At 42.8% G+C, this 16,945-nt stretch overlaps 1 protein-coding gene across 1 annotated transcript in view; it reads right to left on the bottom strand.

Annotated features, from left to right (window-relative positions):
* Window positions 1–511: 511 nt before the first annotated feature.
* Window positions 512–16,945, bottom strand: part of LOC142139650 (uncharacterized) — a 58,900-nt gene continuing 42,466 nt past the window's right edge. The window contains exons 4-5 of the mRNA XM_075197447.1: window positions 16,276–16,330; window positions 512–2,099 (exon numbers count right to left, since the gene is read on the bottom strand). Of these exons, the coding sequence (XP_075053548.1) occupies window positions 2,016–2,099; window positions 16,276–16,330 (139 nt within the window). The 3' untranslated portion in view covers window positions 512–2,015. The remainder of the gene's footprint in view (window positions 2,100–16,275; window positions 16,331–16,945) is intronic.

The raw sequence follows: 16,945 nt of genomic DNA, 5'->3' as shown, positions 1-16,945 counted from the left end.
TTTTAATATAGAACAGTACTTGATATAGCATTAATTATGTGTTTGGAGAGTGCAGAGTATCCCTGTTTTCTTGTGTATATATATATATATATATATATATAGATATGACACCAGGCAACCCTCTAAATAGACACAGACCTCCTGCCTAGTCACCGGCCAAATATCTGACAAAACAGCCTTTTAATTCTGCCCCCAAGCACTACTTAACCAATATAGAAAATAAACTAATTAGGTGCACCTGTGTGCTGTATAAAAGACTGTGTGGGAATTGTACCCTATTTGCAGCCTGTACCTGCAGACTCCTTGGGATTTGACCTATCCCTATGCAGGAGAGGTGTGGAAAATAACCCTCTTTGTCACAATATGTATATATATACACAATCAGCACTGAGGATGATCAGTAGAGGTCCTGGCTATATGTAAGTGTTGGGACCCTGCTAATTAGATGACATGGGGGGATCCAATGGAAAGGTACTATTATATGGTAGAGAGAAGATTTACTACAGGGGTATTTAAAGTGCAAAGCTCCTTTAATGCTTTAATGTCAACAAATAACAATCAGCAATACAATATATTCAGCGACGATCATCAGTGAATAGTAGGAATGGGGGTTCTCAAGGAGTCACACTGGGAACTAAATGCAATTTCTACACGTAATACATGAATATCAACACGTACAATCAGGTGTAATAGGCAGTTAGTTGTGAAATGACTCAGCACCTTTTATTTTATGTACCCATTGATTAGACTTGTAAAGGGGTTGTCCACTTTTGTACAGATCCTCCTCTTCAGATAATGTCCCTATCAGGGGCAAACGCAGGATTTGTAGAGAGGGGTTTCCACGTTGCGCCACGGGTGGGCGTACCAGCATGCATGGGGGCGTGACTATAGTTTTAGACAGTGCTTGGCTGCTCTCCAACTCTTCCTATCCCTATAATATACACAGGCAATTCCTATCCCCATCATATACACGGGGCAAGACACCTCAAGCATACAGTGCCTCATGCTGGGAGGGGGTTTCCAGACACCAGAAACCCCCCTCGGTTTGCCTATGCCTATGTAGCACTTCAGTGGGCCAACCCCTTGGAACACCTGCAATTACCAGATAAATGGTTTATAACAGAGTTTTGACTAAGCTGAGAGAATTGAATGAGAGAGAAATTCCCATCAGTACAGGAGATATGTAGAGGACAAGGCACCTGATTGGACAGGACCTGCCGTCGTCCAATAAGGTGTCAGATTCACACCTCCCGTGATAGCAGTCTAAATTCCCAGGATTTCAGTCCAGCTGGAGCAAACAATAATAAAATAGAGATAACTAATAAGAGAAATATAAAGAGAGACCATTGACCTAGTTAGTCATTAACCCACCATTATTTGTGGAACCACTCAAATCAGGATGCTGAGCGGGGGAGACAACATGATTGAAAATTATCATAGAACATGAAAATTTAGTCATGTAGTTACAAACATTCTAGTGATCAATCTGTCTTAAAGTAAATTCTAGAACTTTAAAGTGATAACTGATTAACACAGAAATGATTGCTCTGCTTGGAAAAAAAAAGTCCCAAAAATAAAAGAAAAATAACAGCTAAAAATAGTCTTTGTCTATGGAGAACATCCTAGGAAATGAGCTTTGATGGTTGACTTATCAGGTGATTTATGTTCATATTGTGCCATATTCAGGATTTCCGCTGCAGACCGTGTCGGAGGAGAGAGATTCCTCATCTTTTGATGGCTGAAGACCTATATTTCCTATATGAGAAGCATTATAGGCGCATCTTATAATAGAAAAATAAATATATCCTTCAAATTTGAAGGTTCCCCGCCACTGCAGAGATACAAAGTGTCCAACCAAAAATATCAGTTCCTTTGTTTCTGATTGGCCATAAAAGTTACTATTACCCAGGTCCAGAGAAACGCTCTGTGATTTCTCCCATCCTCGGAGACAGGTTTAGTTTTAACAGACTTTTAACAAGTGTCGCTGGTGACAGCCACCAAAGAACGTCCGGTCTTCACTTCACCTGGGTGGCCGGCGTAGTATCATACAGGGCGTTAAAACGAAGAACATAATTCTCCTGGGGGGTGTCGTACACCGGCTGCAGGGAAATCACAGACAATAGATTACAAAAATAACAATGGCACATTACCTTATAATGCATGAAAATGTCCAACTCTCTCCAGGATATTATTATTATTTAGAGGGATCACAATGGCAACACAATATTCCGCAGTAACCAACTTAAATTACACTGAAATGTAATTCAATAACATTTTTATACACTACATTATATGTATACATTTTACTAACGCAGTATAATGAATAAATAACTATCATATTATCAAAATATTAAAAATATTATTTATTATTAAATATTATCAATCACTATATTAAAAGAAGTAAAGAATTTCTTTATACGCTAATCTAATATATATAAGCCTAGTGGCGTGTGTTAGTCTGTGTGTGTGTGTGTGTAAAAAAAAAAACAAGCTGCAGCGCCACCTGCTGGGTGGAGTTATATACTGACCCACTAAATTCTTAGTGTGTGTGGGGAAAAAAACTTAGAAAGGGCTGAAATTTGGTATACTAAGATGTTTTTAATTTGTTAATTTAATTTGTTAATTGTTAAAAGTGTTTATAAAGATTTTAAAAATATATATATATATTTCTTGAAGGAGAAGTGACAGTTGGGAGTGGTTGGTGGTTGCCGGGGGTGACAGTTGGGAGTGGTTGTTGGTTGCCGGGGGTGACAGTTGGGAGTGGTTGGTGGTTGCCGGGGGTGACAGAGCGAGAGGAGTGTGATATTCAGGACAGCTGAGAGAGATCCCTGTGTCTGGATAGACATCTGGATAGATGTGGCGATAAAGATGAAGGATGAGGTGATGGAGAAAAATGATGAGGTGGTGACATGTGGACAAAACCACGTTAAAAAAAAGGCGCTTACGTCGGGAAGTAACGCTCTTCCCCTGAGGAGGCCTGGCCTAGCCCCAAATGCATGACAAGAACCTTTTTAACACCTTAAGTAGCTTGGTTTGACTAGAATGCATGAGTATCATGCACGGGTTAACTTGTATATATATATATATATATATATATATATATATATATATGTTCTTCCATCGAAGTTACATTGCTGGTAATGGCAAGACGCACTGATATATGGGGCTGCAAATAACTGTCACAGTTTCCAGACCACCCAGCAGGTCACATGTTCCAGGTCACCCAGCAGGGCTGCAAATAACTGTCACAACTGAATAGGCCAATATTTTTTTGCAGATCTACAGACCAAGACCTTTAATTTGGTATATGATGTGCCCTCAGACAACAGCATCATAGAAATAAGTTACTCATAAAAGTCGTACTTATGCTATTAATATATAGATATACATTATAAATACATAAATAAATAGACATGTTTTTGTGTTAACAAGAACAGTAGACGGGGCTCATATGGTGAAGTAAGTATTAAAATGTGAACAACACATAGTGAGTTAAGGCTTATCTGGGAATCCAATAAATCTCCCTCCCTGTGGATTTCTATTGGTCATTTTGTCCCAGACAACTAGATCCTGTCACAGGATAAACCTCAGGGACCACACAGATGATTACCTTCAAATGTAAACAGAAAACAACATAAAAATCTAGTCAGTGGAGAGAAGTGGGAAAGAGGTCCGCCGCCGTTTTTTCAACGTCCGCCGTCACTGTGTATTAATTCAGATGCGCGCGGGCTGCCTGGCGCATCACACACCTGATCACTGACGTCAGTGATCAGGTGACAGGTCTTTCCCCGGCGGCGCCTGCTGTATTATCACACTGTCTGTCAGTGAATAGTAAAGTTCTTTCAATTAAAGTCTAGCAAACTTGGTTGTCTTTGTCTGAAAAGATGCGTACGGTACGCTATGACGTACAAGGGCACGCAACGGCGTGAAAGGGCGTACGCATCCACTGCACGTGGCAGCAACAGTAATTGGTCTTTTACCATACATTCGCACAAACACGCATACTTATAAAATAGTACACATTAATGGTAGTTGCAACACATAGTCAGTTATGTCGAAATATAGTAGTATTTATATGTTATATCAGAGTTACATGCATATTAGTGAAATACACGGAATGGGTTAAAGGAATAACCTCATGAGTGGTATCATAATGAACCTTGTTACATATCCTACTGTTTGGTTCACTCTGCGAGGGAATCGCAGAGTGCATACGCAAGTTATGAATGATAGGGAATTATGAACTACTTAAGACTAAGGAATCCTGGCGGGAAGAGCAGAGCATACCCCCTGCAGAGATGACCCCCTCCTTTGGATTCCTTAGGATGAACCAGCCAATGATTGACGACCCCTTGGACATTCCTGAGACCCGGACCAATAGATGCAAGCTATACCATCTTCATTGTATTACTGTATTTGATTGTGTATATAAGCAGCAGCTTGTGATCCAGAGTGCAGACATCTTGTCCCCAGACTTCAGGATTGAATGACTGCACTGGATCCAGAGCGCCTGCGATAAGTAACGGCTGTATTTACTATTACTTCGCTTGAGCATATTATTCCACTTATTGCGAATAAATCTTTGTGCTTTGGAAACACAAATCGAGGTTCGACAATCGTTATTGGTTAGCGACAATACGCACATAACAATTTGGGGGCTCGTGAGCTTTGGAGGTTTCGTTGCCGATGATACGCAAGACCAACGGATTTCGGTTCCTCAACAAAGGGTGGAGACGCGTCATAAACGGGTAAGAACGCATGGTGTTCAAAACCTGAATTTTACTCTGTGTTGCGAAACCGAATGTCCGTTTTGCATTATCTAGGGCACGCTAACTAGAACCTAGGGACAAAAGAGAAAACTGTTTCTTTTTTCTGTCATTGTGCGTTTTAACTGTATTGCATTGCTTAGCGTATGTGTATTTCCTGCTGTGCGTACGCGAACTTCCGGTAGACTTGCCACGTGGTTAAACAATCGTTTTGATAGTTATTGTACATGTATAGTATAATTACTTGTGAAAGCCTCTGAGATATTATTACTGTTGTTGGGAACTTTTGATTTTCTGCGCAGAAAAGGTGTATAGTGTGTGATGTTGTAACGTAGATGCACTGTTTTATTGTGGATTGTGCTCAGTTGCTGTCTGACGAGGCGGATTGCCCAACTGAAGGACGGTATACAGGGCAGGTATACCGAATGCGAAAACCGGGTTTTCGCAAAGCGCTACCAATAGATCGCAAGGTTTGCTAATAATTAGTATTGGTAGGCAGTGCGATCCGATCGCACCGTTAGTGCGAATTGGTGAAGCAGCTAGGAGGAATTATACTGGAAAGGCAGGTTGATTGTATTAACTTGCGCTCCCAGCGATAATAAACTCAGCAGATTTTTGTGGTTGAGCCAGGGTATCGAGGAGCTGATAGCCCTTGGGGCCCACAGTGATATTTCTGTATTAGGGATCCTCGCCAGGGGCGAGAAAAGCGAGTGAACGCGGCTAAAGGAAATACGTTCACCGAGCATTATAGATCTCTAGCGGTGAGTATAGCAACAGAGTTGAAATTATTAGGTGGAAAGAACAGAGCATTGCGGTGTGTCTGTGTTTCACATTTGGCCGGAAGGAACAGAGCATTGCGGTGTGTCTGTGTTCCGGGTAGAAGGTATATTGTTCAACATGGGTGCTAAGCATACGCTAGAGATGGTCAGTGTACTGCCTAAGGAAGGCCCTATTGGTTCAGCGAAGTTTCTCATGTGTATGAAATATGGTGCATACGCAACTGTGTATTGTGACACGTGGGTCAAGATGACCAAAACTTGTGATAGGCCTTTCCCAACAATAGGAAGTTTTTTATGCAGAGGTACTAAATACCGTAAAAGATAAAGTATGATTGATTACCTCAACGAAAGTGAGGAATAAACATAATGATTGTTTAAAATTGTGGCAAATGGAAAGTAAGACGTGGCAGAGCAGCGAATGCAAACCGGAAGTAGGCGTGACGAAAAGCGCGCGCAAGGCGGATGTAACCGTTGCGAAGCGTGGCGAACTCAGCGCAAGCGCGCCCCCGCCACCTTATGTGGCGGGAGGGGTAAGTACAGCCGTTGTTAAAACTGAAAATAGAAAAATTGCTAAGTTGTATCCTGTTTTAAACCAGTTTAAATCTAGTGTATCTGAAAGTGAAGATGAACCCACTGTGATTTCGGCCATTGCCCATGCCGTTAGTGTACTAGAGGCTCAGCGCAAGTATGAGAAAATGGCTGAGATAGGTGAGAGTAGCGTGATCACTAGGAGTGAAAGCGTTCTAAATCTAGGACCAGTAAATCCTGTAGTGTCTCCTGAAGTCAGTGTACCAGAGGGTGCGTTCCCGGTCCGCACAATATCAGTTCCCAATGGGAAACCGGATAAGGATGGTGTAGTTCCTTTAAGAAATGTTACAATGCATTGTCCCTGGACTAGATCAGAATTACGTTCCATTATGACTGAATTCCCAGATCCTAGAAAAGAGTTAGCTAAATGTCAGAAATTTGTTAAAGACTTAGGAAATGCTCACGAACCAACCAGTAAGGATTGGCGGGTAGTGTTGAGGGCGTGTCTTCCTCCCAATACTAACATACAAAAATTTATTGAAGATTGTTTGTTGGAGGAAGATGACACCTTGACTGATGAGATTAACCAACGGAATATAGAACAAATTGTCAAACACTTAGCCATCTGTTTTCCAGTAGTAGTAAATTGGAGTAAGATTTTCACCATTAAACAAAAGGATAGTGAAACTGCCTCAGATTACTTTGCTAGAGCTATAACAGCGATCGCACGATTTACTGGGATATCCAACATAAGTGAGGACCCACATCACAGAGAGCTAGCTGTAGGAGTACTGATGGATGGCCTTAGAGAAAATTTAAAGACGAGAGTACAAACCACATTACCTAATTGGGGAGGCGTCACGGTAGACTCTCTTAGGGAGTCTGCTGTGGAGCATGACAAAAACCTTTTTAGAAAAAGGGAGGAGAAAAGTAATAGGTTAATGATGGTAAGTATACAGGCTCTAGAAAGGGTGCATACACGACCACCAGCATACAACCCATATAACAGGAAACCTAAAGTGATCAGGTGTTTCAACTGTAACGAGGAAGGACATTACACTAGAGAGTGTAAAAAGGAAAGACTCAATACACAGAAAGGTGGGTCACATAGATATCCTCCAAGGAGGGATTCACATAGACTAGAAGACTCACATCTACCCGTGCATATTACGGCAGCAAATGCTGCGCGGGAAATCAATAGTCAGCGGTAGGGGTCAGGTCATACCTGTAGTCTACAGCCAGTGAGGTTAACTGAGAGTCAGAGTGAAGAACCAACAATGATAGTTGACAAAGCTGGTAGGAAACAAACTTTTCTTGTAGATACAGGGGCGGCCCGATCTGTGATAACCTCCTTTCAACCTACAGGTAACCAGTAAAACTATTCCAGCTATGGGGGTAACGGGAAAAGTGTTACATTATCCTCTAACTAAACCCGCTGAAGTTACTATCGGGCCTCTGCATACTAAGCATTCGTTTCTCTTGGCTGCAGCGGCTCCTACTAACTTGCTAGGGAGAGACTTGTTATGTAAAATGGGATGTGTCATATACTGTACTTCTGATGGTGTGTTCTTAGATATGCCGGAGAAGGTCGCACATGAGGTACAGGATATATTGGACACCCCTCAAAGGTTAATGTTACACTCTACTGTTATAGAACAAAGTCCATCTCAAGTAAAGGGGATGTTGCTGGGAATACCAGGTTCCCTATGGACCAGAGATGGACAGGACACTGGACTGATGGCAAACGTAGCCCCTGTCATGGTCAATCTAAAAAGTGGTAGGATAGCTCCAAAAATCCCACAGTATCCATTAAAACCGGAGGTGGAACTAGGGGTATATCCTGTTATTGAGAGGCTGTTACAACAAGGGATTTTAATTCGTATAGCCAGTACAGCAAATAGTCCCATTTTCCCTGTGAAGAAGAGTGGGGGGAGGGGCTATAGATTAGTCCAGGACTTAAGGGGAATTAACAAAGTTGTTGAGAGCCAATTCCCCGTAGTGCCGAATCCAGCTGTCATCCTCATGCAGATTCCACCGTCTGCCAGTCATTTTACTGTCATTGATCTATGTTCTGCTTTCTTCTCAATCCCTCTTCACCCTGACTGCCAATACCTTTTTGCATTCTCCTACAGAGGAGTGCAATATACATGGACCAGACTACCCCAGGGGTTCATTGACAGCCCCAGTATTTTCTCCCAAGCCTTACATGACTGTTTGCAATCCTTTCAACCCCACAATGGGTCTGTTCTAATTCAATATGTGGACGATTTGTTGTTGTGCTCTGATTCTTTTATGTCATGTTTACATGATACTAAATTGTTGTTGCTTCATCTTTCACAAACAGGGCACAAGGTGGCAAAGGATAAATTACAGCCATGTCAGACTAAGGTCAAATACTTAGGACACTGCCTCACTAAGGGGCTAAGACACCTGACAACCGACAGAATTGAGGCCATACAACACATGACCCTGCCGCAGAGCCAGAAGCAGATTCGTACTTTCTTGGGGATGTGTGGATACTGTAGGTCCTGGATCCCAGGTTTTTCTATTCTGGCATTACCATTGCAGGAGCTAGTCTCTTCCTCAAAACCAGAGCGTGTTGTACACACAGAAGAGTCAGAGCAAGCGTTCTTTAACCTTAAAGATAGTCTGACAAGAGCACCTGCATTGGGAATACCTGATTATGAAAAGCCTTTTGAGCTATTTTGTACAGAAGCTGATGGCTGTGCAGCAGGTGTCCTCGCACAGAAACATGGTGACGCTAGCAGACCGGTAGCAAACTACAGTGCACAATTAGACAATGTGGCAAGATCACTCCCAACATGTCTCAGAAGTGTAGCAGCAACGGCCCTTCTAGTAAGTAAGAGCGAAGATGTAGTATTAGGTCATAATTCAACCATCTATACACCCCATGCTGTATCAGCTCTGTTAAATTCAGCCCAAACCAGACATGTTTCTTCAGCTAGATTCACAAAATGGGAACTAGCCCTGATGGCACCCTCAAACATCACCATCAAACGATGTAACACCTTAAATCCAGCTACATACCTTCCGTATGTGTCTCAAGAGACACAAAGGGTGGGAGGTGAGTTGACCCTGGTTGATGATGAGTTAGGCAAGAATACTGACACGCATGACTGTATGGAACACCTGAATCAGACCTTTACTGCAAGGCCCGACATACGTGACAAACCCTTAGAAAAAGCAGATTTTACGTTTTATACAGACGGAAGTTGCCATAGACAGGCAGAGACAGGAGAGCTATGTACTGGTTACGCTGTTGTAGACGATCAGGATGTGGTAGAAGCTGAACCCCTTGGTCCACCTCACTCAGCCCAGGTGGCGGAACTTGTAGCACTAAGGAGAGCGTGTGAATTGGCAGAGGGTAAATCAGCCAATATATATACTGACTCTAGGTACGCCTTCGGGGTAGTGCACGATTTTGGGGCCCTTTGGCGTCTTAGAAAATTTACGACAGCAGCAGGTACACCAGTAGCACACTCACAACACATAAAAAGACTTCTGACAGCGATACAGTTACCCAGAACAGTAGCCGTCATAAAGTGCAAAGCCCATACCTTTGAAGAAGACCCAGTGTCATTGGGCAACAACAGGGCAGACGAAGCTGCTAAATGGGCAGCAGGGCAACCTATGACTGTATCGACCAAGACTATGATGGTTTTTCAGACATTAGACACGCAGAAATTAATTGAAATGCAAGATTTGTGTTCCCTGCAGGAGAAGGCGGTCTGGAAGGCGAAGGGATGTGGTCAAGAGTCCTCAGGACTCTGGAGGGATGGACAAGGTAAGCCTGTAGCTCCCCGAACATACTATTCAAGCCTGGCTGAAGCAGCACACGGCCTGACTCACCTGGGTAAAGAAGGTATGTGCAAACTGGTGAGAGCATACTGGTGTGCTCCCGGATTTTCCTCTCAAGCTGGTAAGAAAGCAATGTCATGTCTTACTTGTTTGAGGAAAAATGTTGGGAAAACTATTCCAACTGAGCCATCCCACATCCCTCCTACAGACGGACCTTTTCAGGTAATACAAATTGACTATATCCAATTACCACCGTGCAGGAATCTAAAGTATGTGTTAGTGTGTATTGATGTGTTTTCCGGTTGGGTAGAAGCATATCCGGCAGCCACTAATACTGCTGTGTTCACTGCAAAGAAAATTGTACAAGACTTTGTGTGTAGGTTCGGTATCCCTAGAATCATTGAAAGTGATAGGGGTACCCATTTTACTGGTGATATCTTCCAAAATATGTGTAAACTCATGGGAATCAGTAGCAGACTTCACACCCCTTACCGACCACAAGCCAGTGGTAAGGTGGAGAGAGTAAACGGTACCTTTAAGAACAAACTAGGTAAGATAATGGCTGAAACTGGGTTGGCATGGCCTGAGGCTTTGCCGTTGGTCCTCCACAGCATTCGAACCACTCCTAGACCTCCTCTTAATCTGTCCCCCTTTGAGATACTGTTCGGACGACAACCTCATTTGATCGTGAGTCCACAAGACGACTTAAAGTGTAATAATGAAGTGACTGTACAATATCTTATAAGAATGAGTAGACAGCTGAAACAACAACAACAAAAACTAAAAATGCTGTCACCTGGTATGCCAGAGACGAACTGTCATGATGTTGAACCTGGAGACTATGTTATGATCCGCAATTTCTTACGTTCAGGTTGTTTAACAGACCATTGGGAAGGCCCGTACCAAGTGCTGCTGACCAGTACTACATCACTGAAGGTTGCAGAGAGAGACACTTGGGTCCATTCCACCCACTGCAGGAGAGTCCATAATCCGGAGAAAGTGCAAGACAAGACTCAGACCGACGACATAGAGCTGTCACTCGTGAGCCTGTTCCGGGAGACCTAAAGCCTGCAGTTGAGACACCTGAACCAGAGACGTTGCCTCAGAACTACCTTTCCAGCGATGGAGTGGCGGTTTTTGTTTTTCTTTTGTTCCAGGATTTTCCTTGTTTTTACTTTTTCTAGGACATTCTATTTTTGTGAAGGAGGATGGAGGACGGAGGAGAGTTCTGGGAGTGATACGGATGAAATGGAGGCCGAAGAAAGTTAATAGGATATCCTGAGCAGCCCATTATCAAACTTGGTCCAGGGGTTATGAAAAGGTCTGCTAGCTCAGGAACTCGGAGGCAGTGTGAGGGGCTATTGTCTGATGAGTATTGTATCTGCAAGTTCTGCAACTCCCTAGTTGAAGAGAGATGCATCCAACGATGCCAGTCCCCCAGTACTCTGAATATAGGCGGGCATCCTTTGGAGGATTATCACTCCCTGGTGGGTAAGGTGCTAAACCTAACCGAGTGTTGGGTGTGCTCTCATGTGCCTCAAGGGCAGGGCCGGATTAACCCGAGGTCTAACTGGGCTATAGCCCAGGGGCCTCGGGCATCCAGGGGGCCCTTCAAACTCCTCAGCAGCATTATTGATCGGTCGGGGGCGGGGGCGCCCCCGGCCCGATCGATGCTGCTGAGTACTGTCAGTGCAGTCCTCCGTCCCGGCGCGCTGTAGTCTGCTTACTGAGGATATCGCGCGAGAGTTCATGAACTCTCGCGAGATCTCCTCAGTAAGGAGCTTACAGCGCGCCGGGACGGAGGACTGCACTGACAGGTAAGTGCTTGGGGGGGTCCTCGCGGGGGGTGGGGGGCGGCGGACGGCTCACATTGGGGGCCTCGCGGGGAATGGAGGGCCCCTTAGCCCAGGGGCCTCCATTCCCTTAATCCGGCCCTGCTCAAGGGCAGCATAACATAGGACTAGTGCCATTCCCTCTAAACATATCCGAAGTACTCGAATTTAGGGGTGGGAGGCCCATAGAAGGGAGGTACAATAACACTAGGTCCCCTAGTCTGACGCTTTGACAATACTCCATAGGCAGATCTTTGCTGTGCCTAAACATATTTCACGCAAAGCGCCTGGAGAATTGGGAGGCTGACCTATCAGATCAGACAATGGCTCGCCACACTCATTTTAGAGAGAGACTCACAAGGTCACTACTAGGCAGGAATATTGATGGAAGTCACAAGTTAGGGCGTATAACCAAACATAAGAAGGTATCCATTGGAAAAGTCTCTACAGATAAATGTGAAAATGTCATTAATGCCGACACATGTCTAGAGCAGATGGAGACACTAGGCATGGGTAGTTTTATCAAAACTCTGTGTGACATAATTCATGGGCATACCGTCCCTTATGTTCTCCCTGAGGATGTGTACTTTGTTTGTGGAAGAAAAGCTTATTCCTGGGTGACTCCGAGTTCCAAGGGCTTGTGTTTCTTAGCTAAACTGGTTCCTGAAATCATGACTATTATTCATGAAGAAATGGTTGATATTCACAAGACTACATCACCACCATACATACACACACAGTATGAACACCGTGGCAAGAGAAATATGATTCCTGGTGAGGAACCCATAGCTACAAAATTGATTAGTGAAACTGCTGGTTTCCAAGTTATGGTTGCTCTAGATCTCACCAGGACCACTCGGGGAACATTAAACTTTAAATATATCCAAGACCTAGCTAAATTAATAGATAATATCACCGAGATGTATGATGACACTTTCAGGTATACTGGAAGGGAGCTACAAGCGTACAAAAAGGAGTTGGTGCAACATAGACTGGTACTAAATTATCTCACCTCTATTACTGGTGGGTACTGTGTGACACTGGCCACCCAGTTCGGTGTCAAATGTTGCACGTACATTACTAATAATACTGATGACCCTAAAGAGGTTATAGACCGGAAGATGGATGAAATTTTGCAGCTGAAATGGGAATTTCGAAAGAGCCATAATTCTTCGTTATATGAGGTCGGGGAAAAGGTGGCGGGTTGGTTCTCATGGTTGAACCCAGCAAAATGGTTCTCCGGTCTGGGTGAGTGGGTACAGGAAATGATTGCGAGTGTAGGTAAGCTCCTTCTCCTTATACTGGGTGTCATCTTAGCAATTGGTTTAGTTGTCAAATGTGTTCCTACTGTGTGGAAGTGTGGAAAATGGTCTCATGGGAGTAACACTGAGAAAGAGACTGAAAGGGTGGTACCAGATACTGAGATCATGGTCTGTGAAGAAGTATTGTATAATCCTGAACTTGAAACGGTGATTGGGTGATAGTTTATTACACTATCAAAGGGTGGAACTGTCGAAGTCAGCAAATCGGATAAAGTCATTTCAATTAAAGTCTAGCAAACTTGGTTGTCTTTGTCTGAAAAGATGCGTACGGTACGCTATGACGTACAAGAGCACGCTACGGCGTGAAAGGGCGTGCGCATCCACTGCACGTGGCAGCAACAGTAATTGGTCTTTTACCATACATTCGCACAAACACGCATACTTATAAAATAGTACACATTAATGGTAGTTGCAACACATAGTCAGTTATGTCGAAATATAGTAGTATTTATATGTTATATCAGAGTTACATGCATATTAGTGAAATACATGGAACGGGTTAAAGGAATAACCTCATGAGTGGTATCATAATGAACCTTGTTACATATCCTACTGTTTGGTTCACTCTGCGAGGGAATCGCAGAGTGCATACGCAAGTTATGAATGATAGGGAATTATGAACTACTTAAGACTAAGGAATCCTGGCGGGAAGAGCAGAGCATACCCCCTGCAGAGATGACCCCCTCCTTTGGATTCCTTAGGATGAACCAGCCAATGATTGACGACCCCTTGGACATTCCTGAGACCCGGACCAATAGATGCAAGCTATACCATCTTCATTGTATTACTGTATTTGATTGTGTATATAAGCAGCAGCTTGTGATCCAGAGTGCAGACATCTTGTCCCCAGACTTCAGGATTGAATGACTGCACTGGATCCAGAGCGCCTGCGATAAGTAACGGCTGTATTTACTATTACTTCGCTTGAGCATATTATTCCACTTATTGCGAATAAATCTTTGTGCTTTGGAAACACAAATCGAGGTTCGACAATCGTTATTGGTTAGCGACAATACGCACATAACAATACGCAGACTGGATATAGAGAACAACTCAATTTAAATGTTTCAAACTTTTACAAATGAATATGCCTCTCTGCTATCATCATCACCAGTTATTTATATAGCGCCACTGATTCCGCAGCGCTGTACAGAGAACTCACATCAGTCCCTGCCCCATAGGAGCTTACAGTCTAAATTCCCTAACATAGACACATACACAAACTGAGTGAGACTAAGGTCAATTTAATAGCGGCCAATTAAACTACCAGTATGTTTCTGGAGTGTGGGAGGAAACCAGAGCACCCGGAGGAAACCCACGCAGACACGGGGAGAACATACAAACTGCACACAGATAAGGCCATGGTTGGGAATTAAACTTGTGACCCTGGGGCTGTGAGGCTGAGGTGCTAACAACTGAGCCACCGTGCCACCCGCTGACTTTATAAAATAGAGAGCAGGAGCACACTGTACACACTACAGAGAGAGAAAACACAATAAGACACATTTGTGACTCTGTAATATAATTTTTTAGTAAATATCTGCAGTAAAACAAGGTTCTCAGTGGCCCTTGTGAAACAACTGAGGCTGTGCATCTACAGTGATAAGGTGACACATATAGAAAGATACCTACAAGAATATTTCCTGGAAATTGAATTGTTAATGTTGGTGAACATCTATATGCGGCGTGGTAGATGCGCAGTATAATACACACTGAGAACCTCCTGCCTAGAATGAGTCACGTTGTGGTTAGTATCATTATTGTGTATCTGTGCTTCCCCATTCTATTCCCATATATAGGGTGTAATAATCTTTAAAAAGCTAAAACCATTATATAAAGTTATTTAGAGTTGGTAAAAAACATTTTAAATTATATTTCTTTTATTGTTAAAATAAAGTTGCATTATTATTTAAATCTGTTATATTGCAGCTATATTATATAACTTCAACATAATGAACTAAATTAATAACCAGAGGTATACAGTGTGGTTACAGCGTTATATAACAATGGCGCAGTACACAACGCATGCTCAGTAATGTATTAATACACAAGGGGGAGAAATGTGTTTAAAAAGTGTTAGTTGTGAATGGTGAAGTCCCAGACGCTGCTAATGTATCATTACCTTATCTGTACATAATATAATGCCAGGGACAGTTATATACATGAGAATAGTGTATTTACTGTGAGCTGTCTGTATTGTGAAATGCGTCATACCTTCCACTTTATATTGGGTGTATTTCACACTAACCGCATATGTGCGTTATACGGTTAGGCGTAGGTATGACTGGCGTATGCTTGGCACAAATGCTACTGTTTTGCGTTGGATGCATCTTGAGACGACTGAACATATACATGTAAATATGATTTTTTTTCTCCACAGAGAAGACATTCGGCGCATGTGCTTTACTGTCTATTCAAATGGACTCTCTAGTGATGTGAACATTCCCCCTTAAGATGTCACATTGAATGAAACGCGTAGGGTCGGAGATACACGCTGCATTCACTGCTTCTGATACAAGGCCCAGCAGCCTGCTTCCAGGGATCCTACAGGTCTGTGTATCCAGCGGTAACTTCAGCTTTATTTATTCTGCTTCATTTTCACAGCCCTCGTCTACATAAGCTGCTTCGTTATTTTATTTATGTACTTTTATATATGTCGTATGAAAATTAAAATGCGCTTGCAGTGTTGCACTTCGTTGTTCTCTGTTTACATTTGAATGTTGCTGAGGTTTATCCTGTAATGGGGTCCAGGTACCTGGGACACAATGACCAAGGGAAGGAGATTGTAGGATTCTCAGATAAGCCTTAAGCTTTTTGATACTCGGTGCGCGGCCAATAACTGAGTATGTGTCGTGCACCTCGTCACACGCCGCCGTCTGCTGTACTTGGTTATACAGGTACAACACCTGAGACACAACAGGTGGTTATAGGAGGCAGCCGCCCTGATGAGAGGGGATTGGAATCATTTCCACCTTACTGTCTGTTTTACCTCTAACATAGTATTATACTATTAATTATTACTTATTAATAGTATATAACATATAACCCTTGTTATTATACTGTATGTTTATTGTTCTGGTCATATGCTTTACTTATAGTGTTTTTATGTGTATACAACATAGTATAAAATAATGACGATGATCTATTGTTACGTGCAAACCAATGTCCCTCGTTCATTCCCTATGTAGATAAATAATCTCTTGCAGGTTATAATATAATTACGTCTCACCTCTTCCGGCTGATTAGTTTCCGGTCTGGTTTGATGAATGTGAGTCGGGATTTTGCTGTAAAAACACAATAAATATACAAAGGTAAAAATCTGGCAGGTAGAAGAGAATCCTGTGTCCATCCATTTATCTCATCATTCCTGCAATGTAAAGCAGCACAGGACATTGTCTTGGTTTAGTAGAGTGCTATCGGGCCAGTCGTAATCACACTATGACTTGTGCCATTTACTTGATTTGGAATAAATGGAAATAGTGAGATCCAGGTATTGGGATTAACACTGAGAGGTAATAAGTTCACCTGAACTGGATAAGAAACTTTAGAGGACTCATGTTTGCTGAAGGTTAATCAGTTCCATAGACAACAGAGGGCTACGGGCTCCCAGTCCCTATATTGGGGGTACGTCATTGCACTTTTGATTACACTTTTTGTCAGTGGAGTATATTTATCTGATTCAGAGGAAACAGTGATTGTAGTAACACGTCTCATAGCCTAGTACGTCCCTGGGGCAATTGTCAGGGATTTATTTTATTCAGGAACAAGAACAAGGTAACAACTTGAGCTTAGTCAATCATGCAATTAAGGACAGAATTTGAGATGTGTGACATTGTGTCTCACGCTCCAGCCTTTTAAGTGGTCCTTCAACTGATTTCAACTTGTTGTTTATAAGGCGC

This window comes from Mixophyes fleayi, chromosome 2 (genome assembly GCF_038048845.1).
Source record: "Mixophyes fleayi isolate aMixFle1 chromosome 2, aMixFle1.hap1, whole genome shotgun sequence".
Taxonomy (NCBI): domain Eukaryota; kingdom Metazoa; phylum Chordata; class Amphibia; order Anura; family Limnodynastidae; genus Mixophyes; species Mixophyes fleayi.
Note: the sequence above shows the minus strand (reverse complement) of the source record. Positions and strands in the feature narration are given on the sequence as shown.